General features: G+C 47.0%; 1 protein-coding gene across 2 annotated transcripts; it reads left to right on the top strand.

Moving 5' to 3' along the window:
• Nucleotides 1-12,029: 12,029 nt before the first annotated feature.
• On the top strand, nucleotides 12,030-16,949 carry LOC123119847 (putative ankyrin repeat protein RF_0381). Of its 2 annotated transcripts, XR_006459005.1 has the most exons (12): nucleotides 12,030-12,274; nucleotides 12,633-12,779; nucleotides 12,858-12,989; nucleotides 13,171-13,310; nucleotides 13,487-13,573; nucleotides 13,725-13,853; nucleotides 14,622-14,774; nucleotides 15,568-15,669; nucleotides 16,101-16,271; nucleotides 16,362-16,441; nucleotides 16,549-16,760; nucleotides 16,870-16,949. XR_006459005.1 is itself a non-coding variant. In XM_044539791.1 (11 exons), the coding sequence occupies exons 1-11, from the start codon at nucleotides 12,208-12,210 to the stop codon at nucleotides 16,574-16,576; spliced, it is 1,236 nt and encodes a 411-aa protein (XP_044395726.1). In that variant the 5' UTR covers nucleotides 12,030-12,207; the 3' UTR covers nucleotides 16,577-16,949. The 2 variants fall into 2 exon arrangements, 1 of the variants encoding a protein (XP_044395726.1); XM_044539791.1 differs by having other exon boundaries at nucleotides 16,549-16,949.
• The last annotated feature ends 10,431 nt before the right edge of the window (nucleotides 16,950-27,380 follow it).

Raw genomic sequence — 27,380 nt, 5'->3', positions numbered from 1 at the left:
GTAATTTTTATTCATGAAAAAATATTGTTTATACCTTTTTATTTTCAATAATGTTAATAACATTAATTACTTCAGGTAGTTTAAAGGGTGCTTTTGTCCTGAATGCAAATGATATGCACATAAAGGTAATGTTTATCTCAACATTTTGATATCTTGTTTGCATTTTTCTCAGTTCATATGAATTAGTTATGAATTTTAAAAGTTTTGGTCAAACGGTCAAAGGGCATTCGAGGGACCTCGACGGAAAAAGTAAGGGCAAAACTGAGCAAGCTCAAAAACTAAGGGCAAAACCCGTGGGTAGGAACCAACTAGGGGTAAAAATGTAATTGTCCCAAAAAAAGAGGCGGTAAAAAAAAGAAAAGGCCCAAATAAAAAAAAGAGAAAAAGAGAGAAGGGACAATGTTACTATCCTTTTACCACACTTGTGCTTCAAAGTAGCACCGTGATCTTCATGATAGAGAGTCTCTCATTTTGTCACTTTCATATACTAGTGGGAATTTTTCATTATAGAACTTGTCTTGTATATTCCAATGATGGGCTTCCTCAAAATGCCCTAGGTCTTCGTGAGCAAGCGAGTTGGATGCACACCCACTTAGTTTCCTTTGTTGAGCTTTCATATACTTATAGTTCTAGTGCATCTGTTGCATGGCAATCCCTACTCACTCACATTGATATCTATTGACGGGCATCTCCATAGCCGTTGATACGCCTAGTTGATGTGAGACTATCTTCTCCCTTTTTATCTTCTCCAAAACCACCATTCTATTCCACATATAGTGCTATATCCATGGCTCACGCTCATGTATTGCGTGAAGATTGAAAAAGTTTGAGAACGTCAAAAGTATGAAACAATTGCTTGGCTTGTCATCGGGGTTGTGCATGATTTAAATACTTTGTGTGGTGAAGATAGAGCAGAGCCAGACTATATGATTTTGTAGTGATAACTTTCTTTGGCCATGTTATTTTGAGAAGACATGATTGCTTTGTTAGTATGCTTGAAGTATTATTATTTTTATGTCAATATTAAACTTTTGTCTTGAATCTTTCGGATCTGAATATTCATACCACAACTAAGAAGAATTACATTGAAATTATGCCAAGTAGCACTCCGCATCAAAAATTCTGTTTTTATCATTTACCTACTCGAGGACGAGCAGGAATTAAGCTTGGGGATGCTTGATACGTCTCCAACGTATCTATAATTTTTGATTGCTCCATGCTATATTATCTACTGTTTTGGACATTATTGGGCTTTATTATTCACTTTTATATTATTTTGGGACTAACCTATTAACCGGAGGCCCAACCCAGAATTGCCTTTTTTGCCTATTTCAGAGTTTCGCAGAAAAGGAATATCAAACGGAGTCCAAACGGAATGAAACCTTCGGGAACGTGATTTTTAGGAAGAATATAATCCAAGAGACTTGGACCCTACGTCAAGAAACAAAAGAGGAGGCCACGAGGTAGGGGGGCGCCCCCCCCCCCCCAGGGTGCGCTCTCCACCCTCGTGGCCCCCCTGTTGCTCCACCGACGTACTCCTTCCTCCTATGTATACCTACGTACACCCAAACGATCAGATACGGAGCCAAAAACCTAATTCCACCGTCGCAACCTTCTGTACCCACGAGATCCCATCTTGGGGCCTGTTCCGGAGCTCCACCGGAGGGGGCATCCATCACGGAGGGCTTCTACATCAACACCATAGCCTCTCCGATGAAGTGTGAGTAGTTTACTTCAGACCTTCGGGTCCATAGTTAGTAGCTAGATGGCTTCTTCTCTCTTTTTGGATCTCAATACAATGTTCTCCCCCTCTCTCGTGGAGATCTATTCAATGTAATCTTCTTTTTGCGGTGTGTTTGTTGAGACCGATGAATTGTGGGTTTATGATCAAGATTATCTATGAAAATGTTTGAATCTTCTCTGAATTCTTTTATGTATGATTGGTTATCTTTGCAAGTCTCTTCGAATTATCAGTTTGGTTTTGCCTACTAGATTGATCTTTCTTGCAATGGGAGAAGTGCTTAGCTTTGGGTTCAATCTTGCGGTGTCCTTTCCCAGTGACAGTAGGGGCAGCAAGGCGCATTGTGGCCATCGAGGGTAACAAGATGGGGTTTTTATCATATTGCATGAATTTATCCCTCTACATCATGTCATCTTGCTTAAGGCGTTACTCTGTTTTCATGAACTTAATACTCTAGATGCATGCTGGATAGCGGTCGATGAGTGGAGTAATAGTAGTAGATGCAGGCAGGAGTCGGTCTACTTGTCTCGGACGTGATGCCTATATACATGATCATACCTAGATATTCTCATAACTATGCTCAATTCTGTCAATTGCTCAACAGTAATTTGTTCACCCACTGTAGAATACTTATGCTCTTGAGAGAAGCCACTAGTGAAACCTATGGTCCCCGGGTCTATCTTTATCATATTAATCTTCCAACACTTTGTTATTGCCTTTGCTTTTTTACTTTTCTTTTATTTTACTTTGCATCTTTATCATAAAAATACCAAAAATATTATCCTATCATATCTATCAGATCTCACTCTCGTAAGTGACCGTGAAGGGATTGACAACCCCTTATCGCGTTGGTTGCGAGGATTTATTTGTATTGTGCAGGTGCGAGGGACTCGTTTAGCCTCCTACTGGATTGATACCTTGGTCCTCAAAAACTGAGGGAAATACTTATGCTACTTTGCTGCATCACCCTTTCCTCTTCAAGGGAAAACCAACGCAGTGCTCAAGAGGTAGCAGAGCCACCTTCACCATAGGTGCCAACCTCGACCCGGATCAAGAGGAGGCATTGGTGAGGTTCCTACACGCAAACAAGGATGTATTCGCCTGGGAACCCAAGCAGCTAGTAGGGGTCCCGAGGGGGTTGATCGAGCATCATTTGAGGGTGTGCTCCAATGTGCGCCCCGTGAAGCAGAAGGCGCGGCAACAGTCCATGGAGAAACAGTCCTTCATCGTCCAGGAAACCCGCAAGCTGGAGGCAGCAGGTGTCATTCGCGAGGTTCGGTACCCTGAGTGGCTGGCGAACCCCGTCGTCGTACCGAAGAAAGGCGGAAAGGAGCGCATGTGTGTCGACTTCACCAACCTCAACAAGGCCTGTCCCCAAGACCCGTTCCCGCTTCCGCGCATCGAACAGATTGTCGACTCCACCACCGAGTGCGACCTACTGTGCTTCATGGACGCATTCTCAGGATATCACCAGATCAAGATGGCAGTGGAGGATGTGGAGAAGACGGCCTTCCCGACCCCGTGTGGGGTGTACTGCTGCACTTGCATGCCGTTCGGGTTGCGCAACACAGGTGCAACCTTCCAACGGCTGATGCACATCGCCCTGGGTCAGCAGCTCGGGAGAAACGCTGAAGCCTACATCGACGACATCGTGGTAAAATCTCGGGAGGCGAGAACTTTGATTCAGGACCTGGAGGAGACCTTCGCGAGCCTGCGCCAGGTGGACCTGCGGCTCAACCCAGAGAAGTGCGTGTTCGGTGTCCCCTCCGGCAAGCTGCTGGGCTTCCTCGTGTCCTACAAGGGGATCGAGGCTAACCCAGAGAAGGTCAAGGCGATAGAAGACATGAGCCCACCACAAACTCTCAAGGAGATGCAGAAGCTTGTGGGCTACGTGACCTCGCTGGGGCGCTTCATCTCCAAGCTGATGAAGAAGAAGGGCCCGTTCGAGTGGACTGTAACGCCCACGATGCGGCTATATCTCCCACGTGTCGAGGAACTTGGTTGTTACTATGTTTCGTTTCCTGATGATCAGTAGTGGAGCCCAGTTGGGACGATTGGGGATCTAGCATTTGGGGTTGTCTTCTTTGTATTTGGTTTTGACCGTAGTCAGTCTATGTGTGTATCTTGAATGATGTATGAATTTATTTATGTATTGTGTGAAGTGGCGATTGTAAGCCAACTCTTTATCCCATTCTTGTTCATTACATGGGATTGTGTGAAGATGACCCTTCTTGCGACAAAACCACAATGCGGTTATGCCTCTAAGTCGTGCCTCGACACGTGGGAGATATAGCCGCATCATGGGCGTTACATGGACCCCGGAGGTTGACCAAGCGTTTCAAGACCTCAAGAGATACCTGACCAACCCTCCGGTGATGGTGGCGCCTTGCCCTCTCGAGCCCCTAGTGCTTTACCTTGCCGCCACTCCCTACTCCGCTAGCGCAGCTCTAGTGGCGGTTCGGGAAGAGCGCCAGGCCAAGGGTCCGCCGCGCCGTGCCGCACCTTTGGCTGGGGCGATGCGGCACCTAGAGGATACCGCAAGGGCTGTGATAGCTCCAACGAATGATCAGGCCCAGCCAGACGGCGTTCTCGGGCCTGGCCCCAATGAGCGACCAGGCTCTTGGCGTCCCATCACCTCAGGAGGCGCCCCAACCTTCGGCAGACGCAGGCTCCCTCGACGCTCCCGCCCTTGTCGAGCACCTAGTGTACTTCGTCAGCACAGTGCTAAGGGATGCAAGGGCACGGTACCCCATGCTTCAGAAGCTCTTGCTCGCGCTCTTGGTGGCCTCGCGCAAACTACGTCACTACTTCCAAGGTCACCCAATCAAGGTCGTCTCGGCCTACCCGCTGGAGAGGGTACTCAGGAGCCCCAACGCTGCTGGAAGAGTCGCCGAATGGAACATTGAGCTGCAAGCATTCTAGTTGGAGTTCAGCACAACCTGGGTCATCAAGGGAGCCGCGTTCGCCGACTTCGTGGCAGAATGGACTGACACCCCGGGGCTTGAAGCAGGTGAGGACCGATCCCTCTCGCCAGGAAGTGAAGCGTCAGATGGCTGGGTTATGTATTTTGATGGCGCGTTCGCATGACAGGGCGCGGGGGCTGGAGCAGTGCTCATCTCACCCACTCAGGACAAGCTCTGCTACGTCGTGCAGCTCTGCTTCCAGCAGGGCGAGAAGGTCTCCAACAACATCGTGGAGTACGAAGGCCTCATCGCTGGCCTTAAGGCTGCGGTGGCCCTGGGGGTGAAGCGCCTCACCATCAGGGGCGACTCGCAGCTCCTCGTCAACTTCTCCAACAAGGTATACGAGCCGAGGGACGAGCACATTGTGGCATACCTCATGGAGGTACGCAAAATGGAAAAGCAGTTCTTGGGCCTAGAGTTGCAGCACGTGCCCCGTGGCACCAACAAGGAGGCCGACGACATCGCCAAAAGGGCATCCAAGCGCCAACCCCAAGAGCCCGGCGTCTTCGAGGAGCGGCTCTTCAAGCCTTCGGCAACACCTCCGCTTTCAGGGCCGGCGCCGCCTCGGGAGGAACTCCCCCAACCACCTACCTCGGGAGCCCCGGCATGCGGCCCGACCCCGGGAGCGCGCCTACTCCTAGCGCTCGAGCCTCAGGAGGGGTGCTGGACCAAGGAGTTCAAGGAATACCTAACGCAAGGGACGCTGCCGGAGAAAGAGGAGGACGCGGAGCGCGTGGCCCGACAGGCTACGACGTACTGCATCCAGGACGGTGAGCTATACAGGAAGCGGCCAAATGATGTTTCCTTGCGATGTATCTCCAGGGAACAGGGGAACGAGTTGCTAGCTGACATACACGGCAGAGACTGCGGGCACCACTCATCGTCACGAACCCTCGTCGGCAAGGCGTTCCGCAGCGGGTTCTACTGGCCTACGGCACTCAACGACGCGACCGAGCTGGTGAAGTCCTGCGAGGCTTGCCAATTCCACGCCAAGTAGATCCATCAGCCAGCTCAGGGCCTCCAGACCGTCCCGCTCTCATGGCCATTCACGGTCTGGGGGCTGAATATCCTAGGCCCGTTTCCTCGAGCGCCTGGGGGTTACCGCTACCTCTACGTCGCCATCGACAAGTTCACCAAATGGGCGAAGGTAGAAGCTGTCCGTACCATCCCGGCCGGATCAGCAGTCAAGTTCATCAAGGGTCTCGTGAGCCGGTTTAGGGTCCCCAACTGCATCATCACCGACAACGGCTCGCAGTTCACTAGTAATCTCTTCAAGACATATTGTGCTAACCTTGGAACGCAGATCCGCTACGCTTCGGTGGCGCACCCCAGGAGCAATGGCCAGGCCGAAAGCGCCAACGCGGAAGTCTTGAGAGGCCTCAAGACCAGGACTTCAAGAAGAAGCTCGAGGCCTGCGACAGGGGCTGGCACGATGAGCTCCAGTCTGTGCTGTGGTCCACCTGCACCACCGCCACCAAGCCAACAGGCGAGACCCCGTTCTTCCTCGTCTATGGAGCAGAAGCGGTTCTCCCTGACGAGGTCAAGCATCGCTCCGCGCGGGTCCTGGCGCTTGATGAGACGCAGCAGGACGCCATGCGGGGGATGGACCTCGTGCTAGGGGAGGAACGCCGCCGTGAAGCCACGCTCCGAGCGGCAAGATACCAGCAAGCACTGCGATGGTATCACTGCCGCAGCGTCCGCTCTAGGACGCTCGAGGTGGGCGACCTCGTCCTAAGGCGGGTGCTCTCCAGGGAGGGCTGCATAAGCTCTCGCCCATGTGGGAGGGCGCGTTTAGGGTAGCCCACGTCTCCAGGCCTGGAGCCGTGTGCCTGGAGACGCAGGACGGGGTCCCCATCCAGAATGCCTGGAACATCTAGCACCTCCGGAAGTTCTACCCATGAAGCAAGGCCCGGCGCCTGTGAAGGTCTCCGCTCGTGACACTCTCACATAATAATGAGTGGGGCTGTACACGCCCCGGAGTCTCAGGAGTGCCGCCCTCGGGCCTCGGGGGCTCCCTCCCACGTCCTAGTGGCAGCACTTAGCTCCGCGCTGGTGAGAAGACTAGACTAGGTGCCGGATGCGTCTTTTCATTTGCTTTCCGTAGTTGGCTTGCCCCTCTTTAATGGAAATTCGCATTCTGGTGTTTCTTGTCGGCTTGGTTCGATCGCCTTTTTCCTCTGTTTCTTCCCTCGGTTCTTTGTTTGACCCGTACTCTCCCTCGCATGCCTCGCGAGGGGGCTGGACAGGTGCACTCGTGAGTGTTTTCCCTGGTCTTCGCGAGGCACCCTCGCTCGAGCTCGCAAGATGGCGCACCTCCCTCTCTTAAGTCTGTGCCCCTCGGGTACCGCGATGCGGAGCGCTGGGTCATGACCGGCCACGCCTAGGGCTCTAGGCTTGGAAGAATAAGAGTTTCTTAACAAATTTTTGCAGTTCCTCGACGCCTCCCAAGCCTACGGCAAGGAGGTCTCACCAGGTGCTGGGAGATGCGCGCCTCACGAGGCGGAGACTACTTCAGACACGTCGAGCTAAGTTATCTCTACACGCCTACATAAAACACGGATGCTGCAACACGACACGGGAACAATAAATATAACACAGCGACTTGGAAATCACGGTTCGTTGCACGCTCGTGCAGGGCCCCATACTTGTTTGTTTTTCAAATGCAGGAAGAAAGGAAAGAACAAAACAAAAGCGGCGCGAGCCCCCACAGCGGTTCGTGAGGGTAGGCCCTTGGCGCCCTCCTGGACTCAGCCTGACCCCTTCTCGCGCTTCACTAGGGCGCGACGACGAGACGACCTGCTACTGCCCTTGAAACGGGCACGACGGTGTGGCGGCTGGTCATAGCCGCCGCTGCTGGAGCTGTCGTCAGAGGAAGAGCCGCCGTAGCTAGATGAGCCGCGGCCGGCGCCGAGGGCAAGTCCACCTTCACCCTCGTCACGACCGTCGCCAAGGCTGAGCACCTCGCCGCCGTCGTTGTCCTCAGGGCAGCATCCGACGCGGCGACCATCTTCCCCGAATACCCGCACGTAGAGGGTCGCGTTGTCGTCGTACTTGAAGTGGAGGGTGCACCGCCTGCCCAGGCCACGCGCGCGGGCAAACGTCTGCCAGCCACGAGCCAGGGCTGCGTTGCCCGCGACGGAGACCTCACCGCGACCCACGAAGCCTTGCTGCAGCAGCCGTCCGCCTACAGCCAGAGACCGCCTGGACCCGTGGCCGGCAGTTTGTCAGCGAAGAAGCGCGGGAGCTGAAGCCAGGTGTCGGCCGGGTTCTCCGACCACACGACAAACTCCAGCAGCACTTCTGCCGAGTGGAAGCGCGGCCGGGGAGGCCGCGCAACCATGGCGCGCCTCACTTCATTGATGAGGCTACCACGACCTGGGCGGCTCCCACCGCACGAAGAGGCGTCGCCGCGGCCGCAAGGGGCCACGACGAGGGTCACGACGTGCTTACGAGGGAGACCGCGCCCCCTCTTGGGCGGCGGCGAGCCGGGCCCCTCCTGGCGGGCCTTCCCCTTCTCTGCGGCCGAGAACCTCTTCACCGGCGCCATGGGTGTCGCTGCCAGTAATGAAGCAAGGAAGAAGAAGCGAGCGGAACAGGAAGAGATGGGCGACGGGGGCTTCGCCCCCTTCTCATTTATAGCAGGAGAAGGCCAACCGGCGACCCCCGCGATCACAGGTAATGATGGTTTTTTCTGCATGCATCAGGGACTCGTCAAATCGGGAAGTTGCCGAGGCAGCGTGGGGAAGCGGAGACGCCCACGTCCCATCAGTCGCCACGCGTCAATCAAGGCCACAGGCGGTTGGGCCCCACGGCGCTCCGCACTTGCCCTTTGGCTTCTCCTGAAGCCAAGTTCGAGCGCGCCTTGGGCCCGGGGGCTACTGTCGGCGTTCTGGGAACGGGGGTCCCCAGACTTGCCTGCCCGCGGCCCATGACGTGGCTCCACCAACGGCCTGGTACGGGCCATCTTCGCCAGCAAACACTCAAGACCCTCTCCAGGGGCCAAGCCTCGCGAGGCGGACGACACAAAACCTCCTCAGGGGCGGCCTCACTAGGCTGGCTCGTGAGGGGCAGAGAAATCAAGGCAAGGGGCACCTCGTGAGGTTCCCATGACGTGAGCTGTGACGACCAAGGCCAGGCGGGCACCAGCGGGCGCAGAGTACCCGTTGCCTCTTTGGTGCTAAAGGGGGCAAGCGCAGATCCGAGGAGTCCCGAGGCATCAGGCAAAGGTTTCCATATCGGTGCAACGAGACCAAGACCAGCAGGACGACAGGACGGAGGTCATCGCGGAGCCCACGACGGCGTCACCACCAGAGCCTTTGGCAGGCGAAGACCACCTTTTGTCAGGATAGCTTGTACTAGCTGTCCCCCTTCAAATTGGTCGTTGTGGGATCCCTTCCCGCCTAATATTTTGGGGAGAGGACCCGGGCCTCTATAAATAGGACTAGGCACCATAGTAGGGGCAACTCATCTTGGATCGGATCCATTCCATCCTCGCACACACAAGCTCATCGAGCCCAAGAACACCTCTCCTCAGGAGGTTGTTCTTCCCTTGTACCTGTTCATCCTCAGCCTACAAGGCAATCCACCAGACCACACTGGAATAGGGTATTACACCACATCGGTGGCCCGAACCAGTATAAACCTTGTGTCCCTTGTTATTCGGGTTCGACGTGCAGAGCTTTGAGATCGTGGTGAGTGTGTGAGCTAGGGGAGGGAGAGATCTTCGTGCGCACCCCGGTGTTCGAACCTTAAGAGTTTTGCCGGAACCCGAAATCCAACAAAAATGAAAAATACTTTTTTACCTAGTAAGCATTTCATCAAGCACTTGGCGGCCGTGACCCTTGTGGTTGGCCGTGGCAACCGGACGAGCCGGAGCAGTGGCTGTAGGGGTGGCCGAAGACGAAGCACGAGCTGCCAGACGAGGGCGAGGGGTCGGAGTGGCTTCTTCTTCTTCTTCATCGCCACCGCTTTGGCGAGGGCCGACACGGCCGTCGTCGACTTCCTAGCAAGCTTGGCATCGACGGGAGCAGCGGGAGGGGGGCCGATCGTCGCTGGAGAGACAGTGGCCAACCCGCCGACCTTGCTATCGGCGGTGACAACCGGTGTGGTGAACCAGATGGGATTTTTTTACCCCCAACCATTTCTTTGGTGCGGGCGGTGGCGCGGGGTGGTTTCCGGTGGCGACATGCCGGTGGAGTGGCGGAAGGGTCTTGGCTACCCATTCCGGCCGGAGCTGCGGTCATTGGTGGCAATGGTGGCACGTGGGAAGGGGACGACGGGAAGGATGACTTGCTCGTGCAGGAGAAAGAGGTGAGGGGAAGTTTATCCGGCCAAGGGTTAGTATTTTTAAGCGTGGTGAGCCAATTTTTCGGCACAGGGGTAACTACTCCTCTAACTGATTTAGTACTTCGGCTAGGTACAGTTTAAAAGAGTGAAATCGAAATTTTACTTCTCTATAGTTTTTCCTGAAATCTTAAAAGTGCGCGTGCGCTCGTTGGAGAGAACAAGAGGCCGTTCTGCCACATGCGTGTGTACCTTTTTCTTGTCTGCTAGTGCATGTGGTCATCCGCATTAAATGTGAATCAGACTGGTCATATCGGAAGGGAAAACAGATCTATGTTCGTTTATTTTGGGTTTTCAAATTTTTAAAAAGTCATATCTTTCAAACCGCGTGTTGAAATTCAGATCCGTCTTCACTGTTGGATTCTTCGCGACGAGATCTTTGAAACTAGATCCCACATGAGTATGTTTCGACAAAAAAATTGATGCCAACTTTGGTGCTATATGGTGCAACTTTAATACTGCATTGTGCAATTTTAATATTGAATGATGCAACTTTTTTTCAAAACTAATTTTTAGAGCTGCATGATCCAACTTTCTATGAGGTTGCAACCTAACAATCATGGAAACCTATTGTGCAATTAGTCTACTGCCCGGGACAACTACCTAGTAGTCGATGTGCAAACCCTCCTCCCTACCAGTGGATATGTAGTTTTTCAATCTTGGCACACCCTTCCGCACTCCCCTTACCAGTGGTATGTGAAACTTAGTTTGTTGTTCACGCCAACTGCCTATTAGTCGATGTGCAACTCCTTCCCCTCCCTACTTGTGGATACGTATTAGTTTTAGTTGGCGGGGGCAACAGACGGAATTGCACATAGTCTGCTAGGCAGTTGGCCGGGGCAACATACGAAGTTGCACATCTCACATGCCAGGATAGATGGATGGTGAAAACTCCACATTCATGAGGGTAGTGAAAAACTGCATATAGACAGTGTGCTAAAGTTGCACATCCCACTAGTAGGGGGTGGTGTGGATCGGGTGCTAGCAGGGAAACTACACATCCACGAGGGATACAAGAGAAAGTTGCACATCACTGTTAGATAGTTGACCATCGCAGCATATGAAGTTGCACATCTACTGCTAGGCAGTTGGCCGATGCAGTAAATAGTGAAAGCACATCCATGGGTAGGAGGAAAGTTGCACGTCAACTACTAGACAGTTGGCCTCGGCAAGAGACGAAGTTGCACATCTCACTCCAAGGGGTAGTTTGGAGGTGGACGTGCCATCAGTAAAAATTGCACGTCCACGGGATAGGTGCGAAGTTGCACATCCACTGCAGTTAGTTGCACATTGACTGTTAGATGGTTGCACAAAACATGTACTAAAATTGCACATTTTTTATCAAACATACCCATGTGGGATCTAGTTTCGAAGAGCACGTCGCAAGGATTTCAACGGTGAAAACGGTCTTAATTCGGATTCGTGGTTTAAAAGTTATGACTTTTCAAAATTCATAAATCGTGAATTAAATGCTAGATAGTCATCCACGCCATGCAGGAAAAAAGTCACAACCGAATGCATGCGGATCATTTAATGCACTATTGATGAGTTGTTTCCGTTTAGCCAATTGGAATCATAAAAATATTTCCTAATCAGATGAGGGAGACAAATACTTTCCAAAAAGACGGCTGCTGGGAAGCGCTAGCGAGCCAACGGCTGCTCACTAGACGCGTTTCTTAGTTTTTTATGGATCATCTGGAGATGCCTTCAGTATCCATCCAATATGTTTGCAATTGGCTCTAGCTCTTAGGAGACGCGCCTAAACCCTTGTTCACCATAATGAAATGTCGAATACATTTTAGTAAAAAAAAACACAATTAGTTATTTGCACGTACCGTCGTCCTGGCAGCGTATCCACGAGGAATCACATTCGAGTCTCCACCAGCAGGTACGCACCGGGAAGATAAAGAAATTAGAGCAACCTCACGTGACACGGAAGCAAAGCCAACATGACACGCGTTACCATTACTAGCATGGCCACGTGATGCCCACCCGTTTCCCGTGCACTCCACGAGCCCCGTCTGGCGCCACATACCAGTACCATCGCCTGCCCGCTTTCCCCTCCCCTATCAAATCCTCACTCCACTCGCCCCGCCCAGCCAGATCTTTCTAGAACCTTCAGCAACCCTAGGGCCCCAGCGAGAGGCCTCTGCCGCCGCCATGGCCCCCAACCCCGCCGCAATCGCCCTCCTGGCCGCCCTCGACGGCAACCTCCGTCTCCTCAAGAGTAAGCGCCGTCGGCTCTGCCGCCGTCCCATGTTCTATCCAATGTCGAATGAAATGATGTGTGATACCGGCGTCTCCATTGTCCCGGACGCTCTCGTGTAGCAATGCCTATTTAGCATGGTCGAATCTGATGTTCTCTCGGGTTACTTTCTGAAAAAATTGGGCGTTAATTCCTTCGGCTTTGTTCTGCAAGTTAGGCAGAAACCGCCAAATTTGTGACTGCATGGACAGATAACTTCTGTATTTAGATCGATCTGGAGCCTCAGACGGTGCAAACATCTCCTTAGTGCACCACGCTCCTCGAATTTTCATGATTGTATTATTTGATTTTTGTTGCATCTGCAATTTCTCCATGCTAGAAATGTCCAAAAAGATGGATTTGCGGGTAACAAAGGACCCTAAAGGGCTGAACGCACTCCATTTCGCTGCAAATAAGGGGTCCCTGGAGATTTGCAAGTTCCTGGTGGAGGACGTGGGGGTCGATGTCAACTCGGTATCAAGCGTAGGTAAAATCTCTGCACCAATAACAGGAGGCGTTGCCTATATTAGTACTCAAGTACTGAAATGCCGTATTCTCCTTGTAGGTGCGACACCGATGTTTTACGCTGCACTCAAGGGAAATCTTCAGGTTGCCAGGTATCTTCTCGATCATGGCAGCGATCCGGCGAAACCCAGTGAGAGGGGCTTAACGCCGCTGCACAATGCAGCAGAGCATGGTGCGTTCCTCATTCTTCAGTTCACTTAGTCTCTGAAATAGATGGAAGGCTTACAGGATAGTAGTTTAGTGATCTAAATGCTCTTATATTTCTTTACAGAGGGAGTACTAGCTTACATGTGTTTTTTATACTATGTAGAAGCTCCTTCTCTGCTTAACTTATATATTTGTTGTGCCTCTAGGGCATTGTGAGATTGTAAAGCTGTTGCTGTCCAAAGGAGTTGACGTGGATGTTATCAATTACCGAGGGACACCATTGCACATGACTGCTGCAAAGGGTCAGCATCAGGCCATGAAAATTCTGCTGGAGCATGGTGCTGATGTAAGCTGTTGATTTCACACCTAATTGTATTGCATGCACAGTTATAAAATGAAAAATAAAATATGAAAAATTAGTCACCTGTAGCTTGAGGATGAAATGGTTCGTTCTCGAGATGCATCAGAATACTTGGTGGACATAATTTTAATTATTAATTGGCCATTCATTTGCCTTTACAGCCCAACAGAGTAGTCAATCATATCTTCTCACCACTAATGATGGCATGCTGTGGGAACTCCTTGGAATGCATGAAGCTACTGATTGAGGTCCAGTAACTTGTCTGCCCAATTTAACATTTTTATGTTTGACTAGTCAATTATATGGACCTCTAAACAATTGTTTGGAGCAGAATGCAAGTTAAATGTGCAGATCCTGTCTCTAAAGCTACCTTTGCATTTTGTATTTTCAATTCAATAGGCTGGTGCTGATGTGAATGGTAATAGTAGCTCTGGACCAACTCCTTTAACGGGGGCAGTTGATGATGGCTCAACTGAATTCGTCAAGTTCTTGCTGGAGGCTGGAGCTGACCCTAACATTCCTAACCAGGTAACATAGCTCCGGCTTTCATGATGCTTCTGTTTAGCTATTTTAATGCTTTCATGCTCGCAGTATCACCTCCCTTGCAGACCTTTGGCTGCATGGTAATCTATTATGCTACTACTAAGGTATCCCAAGTGAAGTGTGTTGTATACTTACTATAGACCGACCATGTGTCAAGTATTGTTCAACCAATGTGTATCTGAATACATCTGCTGGACTTTGCAGTCACCTGGTCAGACATTTCATGATTTGAAGCTGTAGCGATAGATTTTTGTGCCATGGTTTTGATTTTTTTTCACAACACATACAACAGGTTTGGAATATCATAGGATCGTGATGCCATTTTTCCAGTTCCTTTAAAAATTGTTAACCAGTAAGTTTCAGATCATACCATTGGAATTCCATTATTGAGATGATTCAACAATGGAATTCCAATGGTATGATCTGAACCTACTGGTCTGAAGATTTTAGCGAGTGCCACGATTACTCTGAACCTAACAGAATCACGACACTCACTAAAAACTTAAGTCACGTTGCTACATGTCCTCCACATTTTGTTAGGTTCAAAATTCTAATACTGCCATCAGGATGAATTGATGAATAACTAGTTTTTATGATTTTCTTTTGAAGGTATAGTGCAGAGAACTAGGGTGAATTGTGCCTGCCTTCCAATTCATGACTTTGATCATCCACCAAATTCCTTTTTCATACTGTTATATCTTCCATTTTCCATGCGGTATTATATTACATCTTCCTTTTTTTTTTGCGACATAGCACGGGGATATTCCAATCAAGAGAGCAGCAGTCCGTGGTCAGCGTGAACTTGTTGAGCTTCTGTTTCCTAAGACAAACCCAATTCCATCTGTGCCAGATTGGAGTGTTGATGGGATAATTACAACTATGAAATCTCCACAGACCAGGGTTCAGGTATGTGTGCGATTTGTTACTTGATTGTAGGATGAATTGTAGTTTCCTATTTAGATTGGAGTAAGTCATGATGCTCCTATGGATGCATTCTCCTTGAAAAGATTTCCACAGTGCAAATTCTCATGACCTGTATATACATGATTGCATCCATGGTTTATTCCTGTGACTCACTTATCTACGTGTTCTTTGTTCTTGATTTATTTCCGCTTTGAGAACAGATCCTAGAAAATATGGTAATTGACACATGGTAATATTGATTATATTGTACTCCCTCCGTCCCAAAATATAAGAACGTTTGTAACACTAGCATAGTGTCAAAAACGTTCTTATATTCTGGGACAGAGGGAGTAGCTGCCATGTTCTCTCTCCAAGCCTGTATGTTTTTGATAAATGAATAATAATGGTAGAAAGATTGAAGTCACTACATCTGTACCGGCATTGGGAAGCCATTGAACCCACAGTTATAGGTTACTCTGCAGGTATTTGATTGGAGGATGTTACACATTAACTGAATTTCCTGTTGAAGTTTGTGTCAGCATTTTTTTATTAGCAAATTGCTCACAAACTTCAGTGGTTCTGGTCATCCGGCACTTCCTCCAGCCAAGTCTGCAGTGTTAACATAGGAAACATATATCATGATTATTATTTTAGGAATTTTGACCAATATATCAAGATTATTATTTTAGGAATTTTGACCAAGGAGCTCATTTTCAACTGTAGCACTCACCATGCTGCCTGAATCAGTCACATTCCCTATGCCTTTAAAGTTTAACCAAAATGCCTCTCTGTTCAGGATAGAGCTTCTGCGGAAGAACGGAAAGCTGATTTGAAGTCACAAGGGAAGGAAGCATTTGCAAAGGAGGACTACTTTACAGCAATGTACTACTATGGACTGGTAAGTGACTAAGTGCATGAACTAAAATAACTTGTTTGGAACAATACAAAAGAAGTTCAAAAGAAACAGTAGTTCTAGAACACCAGGTTAAGGATTGAAACTGCAGTGACTTCCGATATCCTTGTAGCAGTACAATTTGTTTGCTTAATGAGGGTTCGCAAGATTGACTGATGATTCATCATGGTTTATGTTGAAATGTTTGTGAAGGCATGGGTGTCTTACATCAGGATCATACAATAGAGTAACTACATTTCATTTAGGGTTGACACTTCATCTGCGACAACTTTTTTTGCTCAAGTCTGGCGTGTGCTTATTTGTGCTTTTCTTACATTTAAACTAATGAAAATGCAACAGTGTGCTTCAGAGAGCCTGTTAGATCCAGTTATCATTGCATGGAAAAATCATGCGATGCTAACCACATGCAAATGTAGGTGATGGAGATAGACCCACTTGATGCGACCCTGTTTGCTAACCGGAGCCTCTGCTGGCTGCGCATGCGAGAAGGGGACAGAGCACTGGCAGACGCTCAACGGTGCAAAATGTTGCGTCCTGGTTGGTCCAAGGCATGGTACCGAGAGGGCTCAGCTCTCAGTTTCATGGAGGTATAGTTGGTGTATCAAATCAAACCTTTCAATCTGATTCAGTCTCTCGACCTGTGTCTCACTTCCTCTCATGGCATCCTCCATTTACAGGATTACCAAGGGGCAGTTGATGCGTTCCAGGAGGCGCTGAGACTTGACCCTGAGAGCAGTGAGATCAAGAAGATGTTAAGGTAATGATGCGCTTGAATCTTGTATCATTTTGCCCCCGTTTGAATCTTACTCCAGTTCTGAGATTTTCCGATGTTGTTTTGACGCCTTCCACTCTTGCAACCTGCAGTGAGGCCAAAAGCAAGGCTACTCGCTAAAGAGTAGAACCCGTGATGGAGCTGACATATAAGCAAGTGCCTATGTCCTACATACCTGTGATCATCCTGTCTTTTCACGGGCTACTAATCCACTACCAGGCCTGCTCGTATTGCAGCCGTTGACAAGCTAGCTACTTTTGAACTGTGCTCGAGGGCAGCTGCGGAGCTTCATCAGGAATAAGAGGAATCAAACATATTGTACTACTCCCTCCGTTCTAAAATAGATGACCCAACTTTGTATTAATTTTGTACTAAAGCTAGTATAAAATTGAGTCATCTATTTTGGAACGGAGGGAGTATGTATTAGCCGTGAAGAAGAATGAGTTGTTAGATGCACCAACAAATATATAGTTCATGAAGATCTTTCACCTGAGATAGACGAGGCCAGCATGGAAATCCCTTGCAAGTCAAAATCCCCTCCAGCCACGTTGGGCAGGGGATTAACCAAACATAGCCTAAGGGCCTTTTTTTTTGACATCAACATATCCTAAGCGCTAATTTGGTTGCCAGGGATCCTCCCGGGATCCACCTACTTTCCCGGGATAGGAATTTCACGTGCTGAATCAACCAAGGGGAGCCTACCGTGCAAGACTCTGAATTCTCTCAGTCTGGTCGCCGGGACCGACGCCCTACCCCCCCATGTACCAAGCGAGAGTTCTCTACCAAGCGATCCGCCTCCACGCGCCGCCAGGTCGCCCCTCCAGTGACGGCAAGAAGCTGCTCCCACCTCCGGCGACGATGCCAGGGGTGACGCTAGGCCGTCACCCTCTTCCTTGAACCAAAGCCCAAGCCCTTCCTCAGCGTTTTGCTTCCGCATGGTGATGCCTTCCCATGCACTATCGTGCTGACTACAGTTCCTCTGACACGTAAATTCCCCCGACGGGGGCTTGCTCCCCTGGGTTTGCTGCCCGTGCGACCAAACATAGCCTAAGATGGTTCCCCCCTGGGTTTGCTGCCCGTGCGACCAAACATAGCCTAAGATTGGTTGCATCGTATATATGCATTACCCTAAGCTGCACTTCCATCATCTTTATAAAGACGGCCAAAACCAATTGATGGCCAAAGTTTTATACGTGCCAATAATTGGCACCAATTCAATTAGGCTCTTCACCCCAATCCCGGCAGGCCTCGTTTGCCTGGGCCGGGGTCACCCGGGGTCGAGGCTCAACCGTGTGCACCAACTCGACACGATTTATTTCTCATGCCAAAGATAAATTGACTTTCATTTATGCCCGATCATCGATGTTCTTCCTCGGCTCATCCCATCCAAAACCACAGTTCAATTCAGTCCCAATTCGTCGAATTATTGTCACACAAATCAATCTCTTTCAGTCCGACTTATCTCTCTCGGGCGAATCCATATATTGTGTGCCATGAGCGACAAGAGCGCCTCGCCCATGGCGTAGAGTTGATTCGCAAAGAAACTAGTTAGCGTCGAGGTTGGTCACTAGCTTCCGACTTATTTCGTGTAAGATTTCATGCCTTTTTTCCTTTTGTTTTATTCCTTTCTTATTCACACATTTATTTCTATATTTAATAATTTTTGATTCCCACCTTTTCACCTTTTGTTCTTCTCAACAGATTTGAAATACAAGACAAACTTTTGGAATTCTATGATGATTTTTTTATAAACATACGATGAACATTTTGAAAGATAAGATTAACATTATGAAAATACACCATGAACATTCTCTCAATACGCTTACAACATTTTTTCACATACAATGAAGCTTAAAACAATATGTGATATGTTTTTTATGACTACACACTCATATTTATTAAATATCATGATGAACATTTTTCAAAAACATGGTATTTTTTCAAGTATATGGCAAAAAATTGCAATACATGATAAACCTTTTTTTAATACACGATGAATATGAGAAAACATTGTAATACATGATTGACGTTTTTTAATACATAATGAACTTTTGTTACATGCACAATGCACTTCTGTTAAATACTGAAAGAGTATTTCTAATACACCATAAAAACTTCTAATACATGGTAACCGTTTTTTAGTACCCCGATGGACAACCGGTAAACATTGTTTAAATAAAAGATGTAATTTTTAATACACGATGAACGTTTTTCTAAAATCATGAAGAATTGTTTTCATAAACAATACACTTTTTGATACACAACAATTTTTTTAATACACGATGAAAATTTGTTAATACACAACGAACATTTCTTAAAATACATGATAAATATTTATTATATACAATACACATTTTTTATAACCCGATGAACATGTTTTAATAGACGGTGAAAGCAAGAAGAAAGAAAAAACAGAAAAAGAAAAAAAACATGAATTTAAAGGAAAGAAAAAAAGAAAACAAACAGAAGACGAAAATATAAACGGTAAAGAAAAACAAAAAATGAAAAGGTAGGTAAAAAAAAACATAAAAGAAAAAATGAAAACAAAAAAGCAGTTCAGAAAACCAAAAACAATAAAACTGACAAAGGAAGTGGAAAACCATTCAAAAAAAGAGAAAACCGCTGCAACCTTCCTCGTTAATGGACCAGCCCACTCGCTGATGCTAGGTGGTCATAGCATTCACAGTAGGCGAGATATAGCCCCGATGATCTCTCTCGTGATTTCATTTTGAACAAAAACATGGCCCTCAAGGACCAGAAGGCTTCACAAAATATTCAACGGCGACAATACAACCCAGGACATGACTCAAGAATTTTTGTTTTACAAATCAGCCCCCCTCCCCCCAAATATGCAAGAAGGACCCTAACTCGAGAAGTACATGATGGGGAACACAGTATTTCAAATTTTTTTCCTACGATCACGCAATATCTACCTAGGAGATGCATAGCAACGAGACGGGAGAGTGTGTCCACGTACCCTCGTAGACCGAAAGCGGAAGCGTTTAGTAATGCGGTTGATGTAGTCGAATGTCTTCACGATCCAACCGATCCAAGTACCGAACGCGCGACACCTCCGTGTTCAGCACACGTTCAGCACGATGACGTCCCTTGAGCTCTTGATCCAGTTGAGGATGAGGGAGAGTTCCCTCAGCACGACGGCGCGGCGACGGTGATGATGAAGTTACCGGCGCAGGGCTTTGCCTAAGCACTACGACGATATGACCGTGGTGTTGAACTGTGGAAGGGGACACCGCACACGGCTAAGAGATTGTTTGTTGTGCTTTGGGGTGCCCCCTGCCCCCGTATATAAAGGAGGGGAGGGGGAGGCCGGGGACTAGGGAGGAGGCGCGCCATGGGGTGGAGTCCTACTAGGACTCCGTTCCTAGTAGGATTCGGCCCCCCCTTTCCTATTCCAAGAAGGGGAAGGAGGGAAGGAGAGGGAGAGGGAAAGGAAGGGGGGGCACCCCCTCCCCCTAGTCCAATTCGGACTAATCTTGGGGGGGGGGGGGCGCCACCTTGTGGCCTTCCCTCTCCTACTCCCTTATGGCTCACTAGGGCCCATAACTTCCCCGGGGGGTTTCGGTGACCCCTCGGTTCCCCGATAAATATCCAAAATATCCCGAAACCACACCGGTGTCCGAATACCTTTGTCCAATATATCAATCTATACCTCTCAACCATTTCGAGACTCCTCGTCATGTCCTTGATCTCATCCGGGACTCCGAACAAACTTCGGTCATCAAATCATATAACTCATAATACAAATCGTCATCGAACGTTAAGCGTGCGGACCCTTCGGGTTCGAGAACTATGTAGACATGACCGAGACACATCTCCGGTCAATAACCAATAGCGGAACCTGGATGCTCATATTGGCTCCTACATATTCTACGAAGATCTTTATCGGTCAAACCACATAACAACATACTTCATTCCCTTTGTCATTGATATGCTACTTGCCTGAGATTCGATCGTCTGTATCATCATACCTAGTTCAATCTTGTTATCAGCAAGTCTCTTTACTCGTTCCGTAATGCATCATCCCGTAACTAACTCATTAGTCACATTGCTTGCAAGGCTTATAGTGATGTGCATTATCGAGAGGGCCCAAAGATACCTCTCCGATACTCGGAGTGACAAATCCTAATCTCGATCTATGCCAACTCAACAAACACCATCGGAGACACCTGTAGAGCATCTTTATAATCACCCAGTTACGTTGTGACGTTTGATAACACACAAAGTGTTCCTCCGGTATTCGGGAGTTGCATAATCTCATAGTCAGAGGAATATGTATAAGTCATGAAGAAAGCAATAGCAATAAAACTAAACGATCATAATGCTAAGCTAACGGATGAGTCTTGTCCATCACATCATTCTCTAATGATAGGATCCCGTTCATCAAATGACAACACATGTCTATGGTTAGGAAACTTAACCATCTTTGATTAACGAGCTAGTCAAGTAGAGGCATACTAGGGACACTCTGTTTGTCTATGTATTCACACATGTACTAAGTTTTCGGTTAATATCATTCTAGCATGAATAATAAACATTTATCATGATATAAGGAAATATAAATAACAACTTTATTATTGCCTCTAGGGCATATTTTCTTCAGTCTCCCACTTGCACTAGAGTCAATAATCTAGATTACATAGTAATGATTCTAACACCGATGGAGTCTTGGTGCTGATCATGTTTTGCTCGTGGAAGAGGCTTAGTCAATGGGTCTGCAACATTCAGATCCGTATGTATTTTGCAAATTTCTATGTCTCCCTCACTGATGCGCGTCGGTGGTATACAAACGGTTTTTAACCCCTTTCCGCGACGGCATTTGGAAGTGTCGCCAAGTGAGTGTGGGCGATAGGGGGGTCCTTCCCACACGACCCAGAAATAATCGGGGATATGCCCTCCTAGCACACACGCTCGGCAAAATGAGGTCGTGTGCGACCGGCGAGCGCTCAAATACGGAAATACATACAGTAGAGCTAAAAAAGTACAATTATACGACGAAATTGTTTCCGGTCGCAAGTACATCCCACACAGTCAGTCCCCGCTAAACGTTTCCGTTCGTATGTACATCCCACATAGTCGCTCCAAGGAAAACATTTCCATTCACAGGTACATCACATATAATTTTTCCCGTTAAATCGTTTGCGTTATTGAATGTATCACACACGGTCTGTAGAAGAAACTGTGTGGCAAAGGCTGTCCATCACACACAGTTTTTATGTGGTAAACGTTTGCGCAAGGTGGCCTAACGCAAACAGTTTTCAAGAGAAAGTCGTGTGTGATTGTTCATTGATCCAACACGGTTTATTCCTAGAAACTGTGTGCGTTGCCTGAGGTCATCACCCACAGTATTTTTTCAACAACCGTTTGCAATAGCAAACCCAATTAGCAGGCTAATTCGCCATTAGCACGCTAATTGCCCTATTATTAATAATATATTTATTAATCTAATTGGCATTCATATCAAGCACATAATATATTTCATTTCCATATTAAGGAAGCAGAATTTCATAATTGAAATACATCAGAGTACAACATGATATAGTTTCAGCACTCAGCTACCCGATTACACAACTGCACCAGCACCAAGTTTCACATGCAACATGTAGAACCTTTCGAAATTAGCATCATAGACGGTATATAGACAGATCCATCTCATCTGGAAAACTGCTGAAGCGGAAGGCGAATATTGAGCTTTCATTCATGTTGAAGGTCTTTGCAACTTTAGGCCTGTGCCTGTGGATGATTGACCGTCCGTCCTTCGTCCTCTTCAGGAACACTTTAATATTGAACCATGGGTGTTGTATGAAAACCTTCCTCGCCTCCTGACCATAGAGGTGGGTTGAGAGGTAATCATCAGTGAACTGCTTTGGAAAGGCTTGAAAATAAGGATGTGCATAAATATCTTCTCTATATTGGAAATGGGGCAAAGGAATAAAAAAAGGCAAGGTATAATAGTTAGTACCATCTTGTAGTGAACTGATGTCTTCTTCATTGTGCAGACAAAGATCTTGTTGTTTTTTGTCGATAATTTCTTTACCCTAACAATCTTTCTGAGTTTCTTGGTTTGATTGATATTCATGGACAACTCATTTTCCCATATGCAAAAAGGGTCAAACAGTGGGTCAAAACCTCTGACAGCAGGACCTACATGTGCAAGACCAAATTGTTAAAAACCACAATATTAGAATGATTCCTGCAATTGCACAATAATGTCCTATTAGACAACGGACCATGCACGTGCTAACCTCGATTGTAAACCTCAGTGCTTCCCATTGTTTCCGTGCAACACATATAAGGTAGTTAGTCATCAGGCTTAGTAAGGGTTCGCATGCTATCAGTAAAATATGTTGATGAAAAATAAGCACATTGTAGATTCATCATATTAATTCAAGCCACATGGAAAATCCATTTATCCAAACCAAGCATGATTAAGAACTAGGAAATATAGCACTTGTATATGTTTCTCATCTATTAAGTGCATCCGAATTCGATTTATTCCTCACATGGTATACACTAACAGAATGCAGCCACAACAATTGAACATCGCATTGCAGAATTGAACCAAGCAGTTAACTAAACACCAAACAAATGAACCAAACGTTAACTGAGCACCACATTGCACAATATAACATACTCCTAATAGAAGATCAGACAGTTAACCAAACCAAGCATGCTTAACAACTTGGAAATATAGCAATTGTATTTGTTTCTCATGTATTTAGTACAGCCAAATTCGATTTATTCCTCACATGGTGTACAATAATAGAATGCAGCCACAACAATAGAACATCGCATTGCAGAATTGAACCAAGCAGTTAACTAAACACCACAACAAATGAACCAAACGTTAATTGAGCACCACACAGCCAAATTCGATTTATTCCTCACATGGTATACAATAACAGAATGCAGCCGCAACAATTGAAAATCGCATTGCAGAATTGAACCAAGCAGTTAACTAAACACCACAACAAACGAACCAAACATTAACTGAGCACCACATTGCATAATATAACATACTCGTAATAGAAGACCAGACAGTTAACCAAACCAAGCATGCTTAACAACTTGGAAATATTGCACCCTGAAGAATTGAACATCACATTTGCAGAATTGAACAAGCAGTTAACTGAACACCACATTGCACGACTGCTACCTCTTGAGCACTGTGTTGGTTTTCCCTTGAAGAGGAAAGGGTGATGCAGCAAAGTAGAGTAAGTATTTCCCTTAGCTTTTGAGAACCAAGGTATCAATCTAGTAGGAGACTACACGCAAGTCACCTCGTACCTACACAAACAAATAAGAACCTTGCAACCAACGCGATAAAGGGGTTGTCAATCCCTTCACGGCCACTTGCAAAAGTGAGATCTGATAGAGATAATAAGATAAATATTTTTGGTATTTGTATGATATAGATTGAAAGTAAAGATTGCAAAGTAAAATAGATTGGAAACTTATATGATGGAAAATAGACCCGGGGGCCACAGGTTTCACTAGTGGCTTCTCTCAAGATAGCATAAGTATTACGGTGGGTGAACAAATTATTGTCGAGCAATTGATAGAAAAGTGCATAGTTATGAGAATATCTAGGCATGATCATGTATATAGGCATCACGTCCGCGACAAGTAGACTGAAACGATTCTGCATCTACACTATTACTCCACACATCGACCGCTATCCAGCATGCATCTAGAGTATTAAGTTCATAAGAACAGAGTAACGCATTAGGCAAGATGACATGACGTAGAGGGATAAACTCAAGCAATATGATATAAACCCCATCTTTTTATCCTCGATGGCAACAATACAATGCGTGCCTTGCTGCCCCTGCTGTCACTGGGAAAGGACACCGCAAGATTGAACCCAAAGCTAAGCACTTCTCCCATTGCAAGAAAGATCAATCTAGTAGGCCAAACCAAACTGATAATTCGAAGAGACTTGCAAAGATAACAAATCATACATAAAAGAATTCAGAGAATATTCAAATATAGTTCATAGATAATCTTGATCATAAACCCACAATTCATCGGATCTCGACAAACACACCGCAAAAAGAATTACATTGAATAGATCTCCAAGAGAATCGAGGAGAACTTTGTATTGAGATCCAAAGTGAGAGAAGAAGCCATCTAGCTAATAACTATGGACCCGAAGGTCTGAGGTAAACTACTCACACATCATCAGAGAGGCTATGGTGTTGATGTAGAAGCCCTCCATGATCGATTCCCCCTCCGGCGGAGCGCTGGAAAAGGCCCCAAGATGGGATCTCACGGGTACAGAAGGTTGCGGCGGTGGAAATAGGGTTTTGTGTGGCTCCTGGATGTTTTCGGGGTATATGAGTATATATAGGAGGAAGAAGTAGGTCAGTGGAGCTGCGAGGGGCCCACGAGGGTGGGGGGCGCGCCCAGGGGGGCAGGCGCGCCTCCCTGCCTCGTGGCCTCCTCGCTTCTTTCTTGACGTCCACTCAAAGTCCCCTGGATCACGTTTGTTCCAAAAATAACTCTCCCAAAGGTTTCATTCCGTTTGGATTCCGTTTGATATTCCTTTTCTACGAAACACTGAAATAGGCAAAAAAAACAACAATTTGCACTGGGCCTTCGGTTAATAGGTTAGTCTCAAAAATAATATAAAAGTGCTTAGTAAAGCCCATTAAACATCCAAAACAGATAATATAATAGCATGGAACAATAAAAAATTATAGATACGTTGGAGACGTATCAAGCATCCCCAAGCTTAATTCCTGCTCGTCCTCGAGTAGGTAAATGATAAAAACAGAATTTTTGATGTGGAATGCTACCTAGCATAATTCTCAATGTATTTTTCTTTGTTGTGGCATGAATGTTCAGATCCAAAAGACTGAAGATAAAAGTTTAATATTGACATGAAAATAATAATACTTCAAGCATACTAACAAAGCAATCATGTCTTCTCAAAATAACATGGCCAAAGAAAGTCATCCCTACAAAATCATATAGTCTGGCTATGCTCTATCTTCATCACACAAAGTATTTAATCATGCACAACCCCGATGACAAGCCAAGCAATTGTTTCATACTTTTGATGTTCTCAAACTTTTTTCAATCTTCACGCAATACATGAGCGTGAGCCATGGACATAACACTATATGTGGAATAGAATGGTGGTTGTGGAGAAGACAAAAAGGTGAAGATAGTCTCACATCAACTAGGCGTATCAACGGGCTATGGAGATGCCCATCAATAGATATCAATGTGAGTGAGTAGGGATTGCCATGCAACGGATGCACTAGAGCTATAAGTGTATGGTGGGTGTGCATCCAACTCGCTTGCTCACAAAGACCTAGGGCATTTTGAGGAAGCCCATCATTGGAATATACAAGCCAAGTTCTATAATGTAAAATTCCCACTAGTATATGAAAGTGACAACATATGAGACTCTCTATCGGTGCTACTTTGAAGCACAAGTGTGGTAAAAGGATAATAACATTGTCCCTTCTCTCTTTTTCTCTCATATTTTTTTATTTGGGCCTTTTTCTCTTTTTTATGGCCTATTTTTTTTCGTCCGGAGTCTCATCCCGACTTGTGGGGGAATCATAGTCTCCATCATCCTTTCCTCACTTGGGACAATGCTCTAATAATGATGATCATCACACTTTTATTTACTTACAACTCAAAAATTACAACTCAATACTTAGAACAAAATATGACTCTATGTGAATGCCTCCGGCGGTGTACCGGGATATGCAATGAATCAAGAGTGACATGTGACGGTGTCCTGGACTAGGGGGTACTCACCATGTCATCTCCCGATCTGTTAGATTGGGCCGAGGACCCCCATGGCCGTATACTCATGGGCCAGTTCGGACAGCTGCCGCATACAAGGAAGATTCCACAAGACTTGGTGATCAACACAAGGACTCCTCCCCACCGGCGTATTCGGCTAGGACTCTTGTTATCCTAGGCCTCTGGTGCATTATATAAACCGAGGCCAGGCTAGTCGATAGATAACAACAATCATAATCATAGGCTAGCTTCTAGGGTCTAGCCTCTATGATCTCGTGGTAGATCAACTCTTGTAATACTCATATCATCAAGATCAATCAAGCAGGAAGTAGGGTATTACCTCCATAGAGAGGGCCCGAACCTGGGTAAACATTGTGTCCCCCGTCTCCTGTTACCATCGATCCTAGACGCACAGTTCGGGACCCCCTACCCGAGATCCACCGGTTTTGAGACCGACATTGGTGCTTTCATTGAGAGTTCCGCTGTGTGATCGGCAAAAGGATCAATGGCTCGACTGCAGATCAACTGCGACGTCGGCTTCTTCGTCACCGGCTCGGCTGGTCACCTTGGCTGGACCGAGGACTGCGCCCTACCTCCGATCGTCATGTTCGGATGAGGGCCTTCATCAAAATCAACTCTGATCTCTATCAAGATCATGTAGGAATCATCCAGGGAGCCCGGGGGCTCAACGTCAACATTGCCCTCGGGCGACCGTGCTGTTTTTCTGGACAGCGAACTTGTATCCGCCGCCACCGCCTCCTCAAGTGTCGTTTTAACGATTGCTTCGGTGGAATTGTGCGAAATTGAGTCTACAACAACCCTGGAAAATTTCGTCGAGTTCTGATGGAGGAATCTCTGGCAATCCGCGATATACCGGAGCCCTGTCAAAACTGGACGGGAATCTGGACGAGTTTAGGGCGTGGTGTCCAGCTTCTAGCTCGGACGTCCTTTGGAAGATCCAACCGTTGATCGGCTGCGGAATTCCTATATCTACCACCCCTCAAAATTTCATCTCGATCCGACCGTCCAAACTCCGGGAACCTTCCGATTAGTGCATCACTTTTCGGATCTGTTTTCTGCGCGAGGACGAATCCGACCCGAATTCATCTTTTTTATGAACGGGATTTCGAACATCCTTTTTGAA

The sequence above is a fragment of the Triticum aestivum genome, chromosome 5D, assembly GCF_018294505.1.
Source record: "Triticum aestivum cultivar Chinese Spring chromosome 5D, IWGSC CS RefSeq v2.1, whole genome shotgun sequence".
NCBI lineage: Eukaryota > Viridiplantae > Streptophyta > Magnoliopsida > Poales > Poaceae > Triticum > Triticum aestivum.
This window is presented reverse-complemented; position numbering and strand designations above follow the sequence as displayed.

Coding starts and splice junctions, on each gene's coding strand:
- LOC123119847 (XM_044539791.1), top strand. CDS start 12,208: ATGGCCCCCAACCCCGCCGCAATCGCCCTCCTGGCCGCCCTCGACGGC. Junction 14,775..15,567: donor CTCCACAGACCAGGGTTCAG/GTATGTGTGCGA, acceptor CTCTCTGTTCAG/GATAGAGCTTCTGCGGAAGA. Junction 15,670..16,100: donor CAATGTACTACTATGGACTG/GTAAGTGACTAA, acceptor ATGCAAATGTAG/GTGATGGAGATAGACCCACT.